Source organism: Coregonus lavaretus (assembly GCF_964263955.1).
Source record: "Coregonus lavaretus genome assembly, chromosome: 11".
NCBI lineage: Eukaryota > Metazoa > Chordata > Actinopteri > Salmoniformes > Salmonidae > Coregonus > Coregonus lavaretus.
Genome location: NC_139998.1, coordinates 35,544,488 through 35,559,115, shown reverse-complemented (window position 1 = coordinate 35,559,115; position 14,628 = coordinate 35,544,488). Strand labels below are relative to the sequence as shown.

General features: G+C 43.3%; 1 protein-coding gene across 1 annotated transcript in view; it reads right to left on the bottom strand.

Annotated features, from left to right (window-relative positions):
- Positions 1-832: 832 nt before the first annotated feature.
- Positions 833-14,628, bottom strand: part of LOC311136776 (splicing factor 3B subunit 3-like) — a 62,835-nt gene continuing 49,039 nt past the window's right edge. Inside the window, exons 20-27 of the mRNA XM_084171048.1 lie at positions 13,788-13,993; positions 13,266-13,422; positions 4,885-5,010; positions 4,113-4,325; positions 3,865-3,963; positions 3,278-3,421; positions 2,179-2,283; positions 833-1,807 (exon numbers count right to left, since the gene is read on the bottom strand). Coding sequence (XP_084027174.1) covers positions 1,667-1,807; positions 2,179-2,283; positions 3,278-3,421; positions 3,865-3,963; positions 4,113-4,325; positions 4,885-5,010; positions 13,266-13,422; positions 13,788-13,993 — 1,191 coding nt within the window. The 3' untranslated portion in view covers positions 833-1,666. The remainder of the gene's footprint in view (positions 1,808-2,178; positions 2,284-3,277; positions 3,422-3,864; positions 3,964-4,112; positions 4,326-4,884; positions 5,011-13,265; positions 13,423-13,787; positions 13,994-14,628) is intronic.

The window sequence follows — 14,628 nt, the reverse complement described above, 5'->3', positions numbered from 1 at the left end:
CAACTGAGCTAAACGTTTGGAAATGACAAGTTCACTTTCTCATTCATAGGCTAAAAACGCATATCAAGTGCAAGTGCGCTGTTTAGCTCACATCTGAAGGCTGGGTGGCATTAAGGACGTTTTTTACTGCGGATCCCTAAAATATCCTAATGATTATGATCACACGTCCACAAATGAAATATTATGGCGACACTATACAAAATATGGTTTAATATGGATTAGAAACTTGGGAACCAAGATCGAGTTATCATTGTAGCCTGTTATCGTCCTGATTTGTTGGAATATTTTAACACCTAGAAGAAAAAAAAACTCCAGGCTTCCGTCATAACTGTCAATTTATTTACATATTAATAATTACAGGGGATAGTTTTAAAAAAAAGACCGAGTTTGGGAAACCATGGGATGGATAGAGCTCAGGTGCCAAGACCAGAGTGGGCACACTCGCTATATAATGGCAAAAACAAATTGTTAGAAAACCATCAGTAGAGTTGAAAATGCGATGGAAACCCATTAAACAAATGTTTTATTTGGTACATGGGAATTTAACTGCAAAATGTATTTTTTTGTGCAGCATGCACAGCCTTTTATCTTCAACAAGCCAATTTGATGGAAACATCTCTGGTGGGAAAATGCATTGTTTTTATGAGGATTTTAAGAATATTCGCATGAAAATCTTGCCAATTGGATGGAAACCTAGCTACTGCAGGTTGTTTAAGTATTTTTTGTGTGTGTGTGACTTTACCTCCAGCTGTTATTATGGACACAAGATAGTTAAATGGAAACACACCCTAGCAAATTAATGGGAACATAGCTATAGTGACAGACAAGGAAGTATAAGAGATTTAAAAAAAACTTTATTTACAAACTTTATTTTCCCCCATGACTAATATGGAATGGTGTCTCATCTACAGTGTGGGGATTGTGGCTGGTGTTTGGAGTTTACAGGACTATTAAGGGCAAAAAAAAACATTTGAGGTCCACAATCCAGCTGTATTCCTTTGCTATTGTACACAATCCTGTCATCTTGTATAATAGATGTGGACAATTTGTCCATCAAAGGAATACACTTTTTAAGCACATAAAAAAAAACAGCTGTTGGAGTATCCAAAATCTTTTTAGGATCAAAATTGACATTGAAAAGAAAACAAAGTATTTTTCATTTGTGGCACTCAATTACAGCAAAAATACTCAAAAAGGATTGTTTCAACAAATACACACAATGCAAAAACAGTTGAGCTAATTATATCAAAGGGTTTATTAGGCCATGCATCACACGCATTAAAACCTAATGAATTCTCCTGTATGCGTCTATAGCACTGGTGAAATACACATGATAAATTCTAAATCCGGCTAGGTTTAAATGGCATCCTATGAGTGAAAACCACGTGGTAAATATTCACCATAGAATGTTAAGTATTTATAGGCCAAACAAACAAATCAGGGCCTAAAGGTCAATTCTGAGCATCCATAGATGAAGACTTAGGAAAAATATGTTCTGCCGACTTCTCGGCAGGAAACCATGAAAGCTCTCACCTCCTCTTCATGTTAAAACAGGGGAACAGGTGTGCTGCTGATTTCCACCGCGCAGCACAGTCAACATGTAAGTTGTTGTAAATGACAGTTTGTATGTGTGAGTGTATTTGTGTATGTACAGAACATGAGGGTTCTAGAAGGCATAACGTGTGCGGATGTCCTCCAGTTTCTTTGAGACTTCAGGTGGTGTACGGTCCAGCTCCTCAGCAACACTCTTCTGCTTGTGGGGGTCCATGGAGTTGAACTGCTCACACAGATCTCCGTCTATCACATTCTGCAGACACACAGATAGACAGAACAGATGAAGAAGGTCAGATACAGTAGGCAGACTGTCTGGGTGGCCAAAGAACAAGGCTTCTAATTTATTTCTGCCATCATGTTCGACACAGACTTAATAATTCACAGCGTGTATGATCCAGCTAAATGTACTGGACTTGGAAAGAGCCCACACACACTAGTTGGTTCTTGGCATAACTTTTCACCCAGTGGATTTGGTACCAGACTACATTTGTAAACATAGTGGTGTCCTCTGTACACATTCCATCTACATAATGAGGAATTAGTAGCAGGGAGTATAAAGTGTGGCTTTCTTTGTCCAACCATCCTATGGGAATAGTAAGTCAACTTAAATTAGTTAGTACCCACCTTTACAGGGAAGTAGTAGGAGCGGAAGCTGAGGTGGTCCCTCCCACAAAGAGGGGGGAACTCTGAGCGCATGTGCATCTCTAAGTGCTGAAAGAAGTCATGGTCCTGAGGACAGATAAGAGGCACACCATAGATTAATAAGTGCCATAAATATATCAAAACATTCACATACACTATATTAAGTCAAAAACAATCATTCATTATGTATAATTGTGGATGGTTGAGGAAATTAGAGAAATGTGAGAGATGATCTGTGTATATGCTGAGATCAGAGATGTTTAAGCTCTCTCCATTGGTTTGTCAGAGAAGAGACATGACATCACTTCAACAACATAACCATAGAGATCCTATTAAATTACTAGAGGGGCTATGTCATAAACCTTCAAAGTTCCAGAATGGTGTGAAAATGGCAGCCATATTGGTCAGGGAGAAATCCAAACCACTCTAATAGGAATTAAAGGCAGTGGAGGCATAATCCTGATTTTACTTAAAGGAAAATAAAAGGCATGTGAGATCAGACATTGTGTAATAGAATTGTCAACCTAAAATATTGTCATAATTATAAATACAGTTTATAAAGGTTTTATACAAATTGTCTATATAAATAGCCTCTAAAATATATGTAAACAAACTACAAATGTTATTTTTAGTTTTCTTGGAAAGCTGTGAGTACCATTATATGATACAATATCAGTACTTGTTGCATTTACAACTTGTCTAAGTCCTATCATCAACTGATTTCAGCCAGTGTATGGCTGTGGATTGACTGCATTGTTTGAAAGTTAATTTGAAAGATTTATGGAAACATTCCTCTAAAACTAGCTGGCTAGCTAGCTAACAAACATACAGTGCAGATAAATTCTTCAAATTAATTATTTTACACAATATCTTATCACAGAACTGGTAAACCATGGTTGACCAACTCCCTGACCAAATTGGCTGACCTTGATCCCATCATAAGAAGGTTAATGTACATTCTAGTATTCTAATTCCTTATTCTATGAACATAACTTCCCTGTTTTCAAGTCCTGCCAATGAAGACAGTTCAATATGGATGGTTGTGTACTTTAGGTCTTTACTGAATGTGTGTGTCAGGTACCTCGTGGGAGGTGAAGGGCACCAGGATGCCGATGCCTCCAGACAGTGTTGTGTAGACCAGAGACTCGGAGCCACCGGGTATCAGTGTGGTCTTCTGCAGAGACAGCACAGTCTCCCCGATGTGGTAGTTCATGATCACTTCAGCCTGACACAGGAGAAGAGACATGGTACAGGGTCAGACAGACATGGTCATTACAGAAAAATTCTCACTCACGTCACACTCCCCACCCAGAAAACATTGCTTACATGCACCCTTTTTACCAATTGCCCACAATAAGTCAAAATTGAGGAAATTTCCCACTGACTACCTACAAAAAAAATGTAGCTCCTAAAAGCTTCCAATAAACAGCTAAATGGAAAACAGCATGTTAAACAGCGATTTTGGCCTGGACAGCTGCCAAGGTTTGGAGAGCAGGTCTGTTATAAGCTGGGTCTGGGATGAGGCAAACCACAACACCACTAAGACAAAAAATGTGATCCATAGAGAGACAAAAAGACAGATTCCTTAATTAGACAGAAGTAGCGTTCTCCTGGGCTCCGGTCTCTACAGAGCTGTGATGCTGTGACAGGGGAGCAGAAAGTCTGTACCTTCTGAGAGGCTCCGTTCAGCAGACCTCTATCCCACAACGCCTTGTTCCCAGTTGGGTCCTCATCCACGTCATCACTGGTGTTGGGGGGCAGGCGCACCTTAGGAGGTACAAAGTGTAAGTGCTAACATCATTGACAGATCATAAATTGGATCAAACGGTTAATGTGAGGCGTCTAGAGAAAAGGTACAAAGCGATACAACACCCAACACCTTTGTCAGAAAGGAACAATAAAGAGTGACCACGTACAATGCTGATGTTGCCAAACTTGTCGGCTGAAGCCATGGTGTCGTAGTCCAGCAGACAGGCGGTGGTGACCCAGCGAGGGTGGGTGTCGTCGGCAAAGATGATCAGCTGATTCTCGCTGCGCTTGTAGCGCACCCAGAACAGACTCTCCTGTACGTCAGTCACTATGACCCGCTGACCGATGGTGTGGATGCCTGTTACCAGGTTGGGGACATGCTGGAAATGAGACAGATGACATCATTAAACAACTAAATATCTTGGTCATCAACTGACCTACTACTGCCATATGGATTTTATTTGAAAGGTCTGGAACCTAAACAAGAGGTCGACCATGGTAAAATGTCCTCTGGGACAATGGATGATGGCTGCACGATGCGGTGGCCTTTTATCCTTGCCCTCTTTGCTTTTGAAAGGAGATTCTTACAAATCAATCATCTCCCCAATCACTAATAATTCAAGTGGTTACCTTGATTCCTTTGAGACCTTAACCTGAAGTTACTATTTAGGTTAGTCCTCAACCAGACACTTCCTCTGTGTCAACATTGTAACATTTAAAGTTCAATTAAGAATAGCAAACTTCACACAAGGATCCCTTGGTAATTGAGTGAAATCAAAAACATACCAGCGATAAATCATAAATCATTACACAGTAGTCAATCTTTTTTTTTACATCTTATCTACCTTTTAACTGAGCCAACACTGGATGTAAAGAACTCAGGACTGAGGTAGGTGTGTGTGTTTGTGTGTGAGAGACACGTCAGGCTCCCAGTCTCACCTTGTTCTCACACTTGCGCAGCAGCTTCTTCTTGCCCAGGTCGTAGATGCGCAGCAGTTTGCCAACGCCCACCAGCACACGGCCCTGGAACGGAGCGATGGCCAGAGGAACGTCCTCCACTGGAGTCTGACAATCAAAACAACATTTATTTATAGGGATGTAACAATCCACCGATACGCATCAGTCCCTGTTTCAAATGTTCAAGATACACGACATAGCCAAAAGTATGTGGACACCTGCTTGTCGATCACCTCATTCCAAAATTATGGGCATTAATATGGAGTTGGTCCCCCCTTTTCTGCTATAACAGCCTCCACTCTTCTGGAAAGGCTTTCCACTAGATGTTGGAACATTGCTGCGGGGACTTGCTTCCATTCAGCCACAAGGGCATTAGTGAGGTCGGGCCTTCCCCAAACTGTTGCCACAAAAGGTGGAAGCACAGAATCCTCGAGAAGGTAATTGTATGCGTTACCGTTAAGATTTCCCTTCACTGGAAGTAAGGGGCCTAGCCCGAACCATGAAAAACAGCCCCAGACCATTATTCCTCCTCCACCAAACTTTACATTTGGCACTATGCAGTCGGGCAGGTAGCGTTCTCCTGGCATCCGCCAAACCCAGATTCGTCCATCGGACTGCCAGATGGTGAAGCGTGGCAGCAAGCTTTACACCACTCCAGCCGACGGTTGGCATTGCGCATGGTGATCTTAGGCTTGTGCGGCTGCTCGGCCATGGAAACCCATTTCATCATGCTCCGACGAACAGTTCTTGTGCTGACGTTGCTTCCAGAGGCAGTTTGGAACTCGGTAGTGAGTGTTGTAACCGAGGACAGACCATTTTTACACGCTACAGCACTCTGCGATCCCGTTCTGTGAACTTGTGTGGCCTACCACTTCGTGGCACAGCCGTTGTTGCTCCTAGATGTTTCCACTTCACAATAACAGCACTTACACCTGACCGGGGCAGCTCTAACAGGGCAGAAATTTGACAAACTGACTTGTTGGAAAGGTGGCATCTTATGACGGTGCCACTTTGAAAGTCACTGAGCTCTTCAGTACGGGCCATTCTACTGCCAATGTTTGTCTATGGAGATTGCATGGCTGGGTGCTCGATTTTATGCGGGTGTGGCTGAAATAGCCAAATCCACTAATTTGAAGGGGTGTCCACATACTAGAGTACATGTGTGTCGGTCCACAGACCCCAAACCAATCCAAAGCATAGCGTAGCATGCGTCGGTCAGAAAATGTATTCAAACGTTACGAATTGCTGGTTCACAAGTTTGTTTTTGCTCATATTACATTATTTCTAACTTCCGAAAATACCTCATTTTGTCATTGATCTACAAGTCATTTTGCATGCCGAACAACCCCAGGCAATATTATTAGCCTAATCAAACTGCGCACTGTGCCCGGCTTAGCGCACTGACCAACGCGAGGTAGGCGACCTGTTCCTGATCTGGAACATCTGCACGGCACCTTCTGCATTCATATGCAAAGGTATGCTGCATAGGAGGTATGAGGACTGCAGATGTGGCCAGGGAAATAAATTGCAATGTCCGTACTGTGAGACGCCTAAGACAGAGCTACAGAGAGACAGGACGGACAGCTGATTGTCCTCGCAGTGGCAGACCACGTGTAACAACACCTGCACAGGATTGGTATATCCGAACATCACACCTGCGGGACAGGTACAGGATGGTACACAACTGCCCAAGTTACACCAGGAACGCACAATCCCTCCATCAGTGCTCAGACTGTCCGCAATAGGCTGAGAGAGGCTGGGCTGAGGGCTTGTAGGCCTACTGTAACGCAGATCCTCACCAGACATCACCGGCAGCAACGTCGCCTATGGGCACAAACCCACCGTTTTGCAAAAAGTGCTCTTCGCTGAAGAGTCGCGGTTTTGTCTCACCAGGGGTGATGGTCGGATTTGCGTTTATCGTCGAAGGAATGAGCGTTACACCGAGGCCTGTACTCTCACGAGTGGCGCAGTGGTCTAAGGCACTGCATCGCAGTGCTAGCTGTGCCACTAGAGATCCTGGTTCGAATCCAGGCTCTGTCGTAGCCGGCCGTGACACCAATGGGGCGGCGCACAATTGGCCCAGCGTCGTCTAGGGTAGGGGAGGGAATGGCCGGCAGGGATGTAGCTCAGTTGGTAGAGCATGGCGTTTGCAACGCCAGGATTGTGGGTTCGATTCCCACGGGGGTAAAAAATAAAATAATGTAAGTCGCTCTGGATAAGAGCGTCTGCTAAATGACGTAAATGTAAATGTAAAATGTACTCTGGAGCGGGATCGATTTGGTCTGGGGCGGAGTGTCACAGCATTATCGGACTGAGCTTGTTGTCATTGCAGGCAATCTCAACGCTGTGCGTTACAGGGAAGACATCCTCCTCCCTCATGTGGTAACCTTCCTGCAGGCTCATCCTGACATGACCCTCCAGCATGACAATGCCACCAGCCATACTGCTCGTTCTGTGCGTGATTTCCTGCAAGAAAGGAATGTCAGTGTTCTGCCAAGAGCACGGATCTCAATCCCATTGAGCACATCTGGGACCTGTTGAATCGGAGGGTGAGGGCTAGGGCTATTCCCCCCCAGAAATGTCCGGGAACTTGCAGGTGCCTTGGTGGAAGAGTGAGGTAACATCTCACAGCAAGAACTGGCAAATCTGGTGCAGTCCATGAGGAGGAGATGCACTGCAGTACTTAATGCAGCTGGTGGCCACACCAGATACTGACTGTAACTTTTGATTTTGACCCCCCCTTTGTTCAGGGACACATTATTATTTAGTTTGTCCACATGTCTGTGGAACTTGTTCAGTTTATGTTTCAGTTGTTGAATCTTGTTATGTTCATACAAATATTTACACATGTTAAGTTTGCTGAAAATAAACGCAGTTGACGTTTCTTTTTTTGCTTAGTATATGAGAGAATAATAGTGAAGACATCACAACTATGAATTAACATATGTGGAATCATGTATTAACCAAAAAAAGTGTTAAACAAATCAAAATATATTTTAGATTTTAGATTCTTCAAAGTAGCCACCATTTGCCTTGATGAAAGCTTTGCACACTCTTGGAAATCATTCTCATATGCGTTCTTTCATAGTTTTGATGTCTTTACTATTATTCTACAATGTAGAAAATAGTAAAAATGAAGAAAAACCCTTGAATGAGTAGGTGTGTCCAAACCTGACAGGTACTGCGTGTGTGTGTGTGTATATACACATCTATCTCTATATATATTTATCTCTCTACACACATACATACATACATACATACATACATACATACATACATACATACATATATACATACACACACACACACACACACACATACATACGAGATAGAGACAGATATATACACTGCTCAAAAAAATTAAGGGAACACTTAAACAACACAATGTAACTCCAAGTCAATCACACTTCTGTGAAATCAAACTGTCCACTTAGGAAGCAACACTGATTGACAATACATTTCACATGCTGTTGTGCAAATGGAATAGACAACAGGTGGAAATTATAGGCAATTAGCAAGACACCCCCAATAAAGGACTGGTTTTGCAGGTGGTGACCACAGACCACTTCTCAGTTCCTATGCTTCCTGGCTGATGTTTTGGTCACTTTTGAATGCTGCCAGTGCTTTCACTCTAGTGGTAGCATGAGACGGAGTCTACAACCCACACAAGTGGCTCAGGTAGTGCAGCTCATCCAGGATGGCACATCAATGAAAGCTGTGGCAAGAAGGTTTGCTGTGTCTGTCAGCGTAGTGTCCAGAGCATGGAGGCGCTACCAGGAGACAGGCCAGTACATCAGGAGACATGGAGGAGGCCGTAGGAGGGCAACAACCCAGCAGCAGGACTGCTACCTCCGCCTTTGTGCAAGGAGGAGCAGGAGGAGCACTGCCAGAGCCCTGCAAAATGATCTCCAGCAGGCCACAAATGTGCATGTGTCTGCTCAAACGGTCAGAAACAGACTCCATGAGGGTGGTATGAGGGCCCGACGTCCACAGGTGGGGGTTGTGCTTACAGCCCAACACCGTGCAGGACGTTTGGCATTTGCCATAGAACACCAAGATTGGCAAGATCGCCCTGTGCTCTTCACAGATGAAAGCAGGTTCACACTGAGCACGTGACAGACGTGACAGAGTCTGGAGACGCCGTGGAGAACGTTCTGCTGCCTGCAACATCCTCCAGCATGACTGGTTTGGCGGTGGGTCAGTCATGGTGTGGGGTGGCATTTCTTTGGGGGGCCGCACAGCCCTCCATGTGCTCGCCAGAGATAGCCTGACTGCTATTAGGTACCGAGATGAGATCCTCAGACCCCTTGTGAGACCATATGCTGGTGCGGTTGGCCCTGGGTTCCTCCTAATGCAAGACAATGCTAGACCTCATGTGGCTGGAGTGTGTCAGCAGTTCCTGCAAGAGGAAGGCATTGATGCTATGGACTGGCCCGCCCGTTCCCCAGACCTGAATCCAATTGAGCACATCTGGGACATCATGTCTCGCTCCATCCACCAACGCCACGTTGCACCACAGACTGTCCAGGAGTTGGCGGATGCTTTAGTCCAGGTCTGGGAGGAGATCCCTCAGGAGACCATCTGCCACCTCATCAGGAGCATGCCCAGGCGTTGTAGGGAGGTCATACAGGCACGTGGAGGCCACACACACTACTGAGCCTCATTTTGACTTGTTTTAAGGACATTACATCAAAGTTGGATCAGCCTGTAGTGTGGTTTTCCACTTTAATTTTGAGGGTGACTCCAAATCCAGACCTCCATGGGTTGATAAATTTGATTTCCATTGATCATTTTTGTGTGATTTTGTTGTCAGCACATTCAACTATGTAAAGAAAAAAAGTATTTAATAAGATTATTTCATTCATTCAGATCTAGGATGTGTTATTTTAGTGTTCCCTTTATTTTTTTGAGCAGTGTATATAGCCCTATTCACACAGGATTCGTTTTACTGGGGGAGATAGGGTTATGTAATTATGAGCACAAGCACAAATCACCACATCCGCAATTTAAGTCCCGTCAGAATCTGCCAAGTCGATAATTTTTAAATAGTACGAACGTAATAATTCCAGTCGGAAAAACGCCTGTTTTTCAACTAACTCCAAGGTCCTCTGATAATACTAGTCCCATGAGAATCGACATTCCTCTGTTTTGAGCAACATTTCTGAGTTTGACGGGTGTTGCTTGCAGTTTTAACAAGAAAAAACCCAACTGATTCAATAAATTGCTGCTTAAAATGAAGTGGTGCGCTTAGCCTATATACAGTTGAAGTCGGAAGTTTACATACACCTTAGCCAAATACATTTAAGCTCAGTTTTTCACAATTCTTGACATTTAATCCAAGTAAAAATTCCCTGTTTTAGGTCAGTTAGGATCACCACTTTATTTTAAGAATGTGAAATGTCAGAATAAGAGAGAATGATTTATTTCAGCTTTTATTTCTTTCATCACATTCCCAGTGAGTCAGAAGTTTACATACACTCAATTAGTATTTGGTAGCATTGCCTTTAAATTATTTAACTTGGGTCAAACGTTTTGGGTAACCTTACACAAGCTTCCCACATTAAGTTGGGTGAATTTTGGCCCATTCCTCCTGACAGAGCTGGTGTAACTGAGTCAGGTTTGTAGGCCTCCTTGCTTGCACACACCTTTTCAGTTCTGCCCACACATTTTCTATAGGATTGAGGTCAGGGCTTTGTGATGGCCACTCCAATACCTTGACTTTGTTGTCCTTAAGCCATTTTGCCACAACTTTGGAAGTATGCTTGGGGTCATTGTCCATTTGGAAGACCCATTTGCGACCAAGCTTTAACTTCCTGACTGATGTCTTGAGATGTTGCTTCAATATATCCATATAATTTTACTTCCTCATGATGCCATTTATTTTGTGAAATGCGCCAGTCCCTCCTGCAGCAAAGCACCCCCACAGCATGATGCTGCCACCCCCATGCTTCACGGTTGGGATGGTGTTTTTCGGCTTGCAAGCATCCACCTTTTTCCTCCAAACATAACGATGGTCATTATGGCCAAACAGTTCTATTTTTGTTTCATCAGACCAGAGGACATTTCTCCAAAAAGTACGATCTTTGCCCCCATGTGCAGTTGCAAACCGTAGTCTGGCTTTTTTTATGGCGGTTTTGGAGCAGTGGCTTCTTCCTTACTGAGCGGCCTTTCAGGTTATGTCGATATAGGACTCGTTTTACTGTGGATATAGATACTTTTGTACCTGTTTCCTCCAATATCTTCACAAGGTCCTTTGCTGTTGTTCTGGTATTGATTTGCGCTTTTCGCACCGAAGTACGTTCATCTCTAGGAGACAGAACATGTCTCCTTCCTGAGCGGTATGATGGCTGCGTGGTCCCATGGTGTTTATACTTGCATACTATTGTTTGTACAGATGAATGTGGTACCTTCAGGCGTTTGGAAATTGCTCCCAAGATGAACCAGACTTGTGGAGGTCTACAATTATTTTCTGAGGTCTTGCCTGATTTCTTTTGATTTTCCCATGATGTCAAGCAGAGGCACTGAGTTTGAAGGTAGACCTTGAAATGCGTCGCCCCTCCACCACCCCCCCATAAAAAAAAGAAGAAAAAAAAGTGGTTGTCCCACTTGCTATCATAAGTTGAATGCACCAACTTGTAAGTCGCTCTGGATAAGAACGTCTGCTAAATGATGTAAATGTAAAAAAAATTAAATGTACACCTCCAATTGACTCAAATGATCTCAATTAGCCTATCAGAAGCTTCTAAAGCCATGACATCATTTTCTGGAATTTTCCAAGCTGTTTAAAGGCACAGTCAACTTAGTGTATGTAAACTTCTGACCCACTGGAATTGTGATACAGTGAATTATAAGTGAAATAATCTGTCTGTAAACAATTGTTGGAAAAATGACTTGTGTCATGCACAAAGTAGATGTCCTAACCGACTTGCCAAAACTATAGTTTGTTAACAAGACATTTGTGGAGTGGTTGAAAAACGAGTTTATGACTCCAACCTAAGTGTATGTAAACTTCCGACTTCAACTGTATATAAATGTTTATATGTTTGGTGCCAATGAATTCATCATCATCAAATGAGTCAGCAAAAAAATATTGCGCCTATTTAATCCAACCCTTGCTGTTAATAGACCGCAAAGCAGCATTCCAACTGAGCTAAACTTTTGGAAATGGCAAGTCCACTTTCTCATCTATAACCTAAAAACTCATCTCAAGTGCACCGTTTAGCTCACATCTGCAGGCGTCTTCTACTGCGGATCGCTAAAATAATGATTATGATCGCACGTCCTCAATTCAAATATTATAACGACACTATACCAAAGATGGTTCGGTATGGTTTAGAAACTTGGGAACCAAGCTTGAGTTATCAGTGTAGCCTGTTATCACCTGCACATGTTGAAATATCTTCACCCCTAGAATAAAAACCTCCAGGCTTCCGTCATATCGGTCAATTTATTGAAAAACTAAATAATTACAGGTGGCAGTTTGAGGAAGAAAAAAAACTAATCCTGTCCGAATAGTCCTCTGGAATAACAGACATTCTGGGGTAATAATTACATAACCAACGTTCTCTAGTAGTACTAGTCCTGTGCGAATAGGGCTTATGCCATAGCTAATTTGTAAACAATAAATATCGATACATTACTAACACAATCTGCAAAAATGACAAGTTATTAAGTGGATGATGGTGATTTCAGAACCGAAGTGGGGGGCAAAAAAAACTAAAACAGGCTACATTGCCCCCTAATCTGATAATGTGGCGGTAGATGCCTAGTCTCCTTCATGGCTCAGCTACGGTGCCTACATAGAACATACACCATAGACATCATTTACACACACACACACTCCATCAGCAGCAGATTTTAATTTAGAATTGAAAATAAATGTGTTTATGCAACAAATCTTCTCTCGTATCGCATTGAACCGAATCACACCGAATCATTTCAAACTAAAACGTATCGTTCCTATATTGTATCGGAGCCCATGTATCTAGATACATATCGAATAGTCTTGAAAGGGAAAGACGTACATCCCTATTCACGGCTTTTATTAGTCATTAACATATGTGAATTAAACGTCATCTTAAAAAAAAAAAAAAAAAAGGGTCATGTGAAAGCTTCAAGTTTCAGTTTCTGACTATTAATAAAGTGTAGAATACTGAAGACTTGCTGAGACTGGAAAAAAGTAACCATTGTCCCTCTGGGAGTTGGGTAAAGGGGAGGGGGTGGCGGCAAGTATGATAGTACTCTGACTCTCAGCCCAGTTATGACCGTTCAGAAATAACAGTTGGGGAATTCCTGTGCACACAGCTGTGGTCAACCAGCCAGAGCCAGAAACCACTTGATTAGTCATATCCTCTGTCACTCACCTTGTGCATAAACTCCAGTTTGTCCCCTCCCCCTCCCAGCCGATAGGTGTAGATGAAACCGCCTCCCACAGAGCGGGGGTTAAGGATCATGTCCCGGGCCACCCCCACCAGCACATACCAGTCATCACCTCCACTGGCGAACCGACACACAGCCACACTGCAGGGACAGAACAGAGAGAGAGGAAAAGGAAGGAGGGGGGTATGATAGATCAGCATGTGTAACCAAAGTATTTCCCATCAGTCTGATTCCCTATGTCAATTTCTGTGGCCTCTGTGTATAATGCAGTGATCAGAGATGTTTTAAACTATCTCCATTATTATTACGTCTGAGAAGAGACATGAGGACTCATTACTTCAACAGCATGACATCCCTCTCCTCAAACCCTGCCCTGAATGACAGTTCAAATGCCTCGTTTCACCATCTCTCGTACGAATACACTGCAATTACGTTGAGAATAGCTTAAGCCATTAATAACATTGCCCTAGTGGCCCTTTTCCATCTATCCTCTCCTCGGTCCTCACCTGAAGGCAGCCTCGTTCTGCTCCAGTTGGACCAGGTCCAGAGTGGTGCCCAGGATGGGGTTGACCAGACGCACCAGAGAGGCCCACTGGCCTGACCCAGCCTTGGGTGCCCCAAAGATGGCCTCTGGCAGGTTCTCATTGAGGAAGGCAGCGGCCATCTCTGCTGCCAGCTCCCTCTCATCCTCACCTGCTGCCTCAACCATCTCCTGGAGAGGGGATCACAACACAGAAGTTGTGTCAGTTACAAACAGAGAAAATGTAGGGAGGAGGGGGTGAGAGAGCCACATAAGTGTAAGCAAAGTATTTGAAAGTCTAATTCCCCATGTCAATATCTACATTGTGTGTAATCTCAGTATATATGCTGTGATCAGAGGTGTCATTAAACTCTCCATCATTATTATGTCAGAGAAGAGACATGAAGACTCATCACTTCAACAGCAGAACATCCCTCTCCTCAAACCCTGCCCTGAATGAAGCTTTGGGTTTTAGAAAAGCGCTATAAAAATAGATTATTTCTATTGAAGTTCTGCGTATTTTACGGCTGTGGCAGCCATGGAATTTTGAATGACTGTTACTGGTCAGCCAAATGACCACAGTCGCCGTAATAACCGAATAAATAAAAAATATAGATCTATATATATTTTTTAAAAATATGCACATTTTCTCCTCTCCTGACTGTATATGCTGCAGGGAGGGTGGAGTTGTCTAGGCAACCGAAGACTTGTTTGCTACAAGACCTTGCTTGTTTCAGCAAGGAGCAACAAAGTTTAATCCCGTTGTAGAGTCCACGTTACTGTTGTCCATGTTACAGCAGAAACGGACAACCCCACAAAAACGGTTA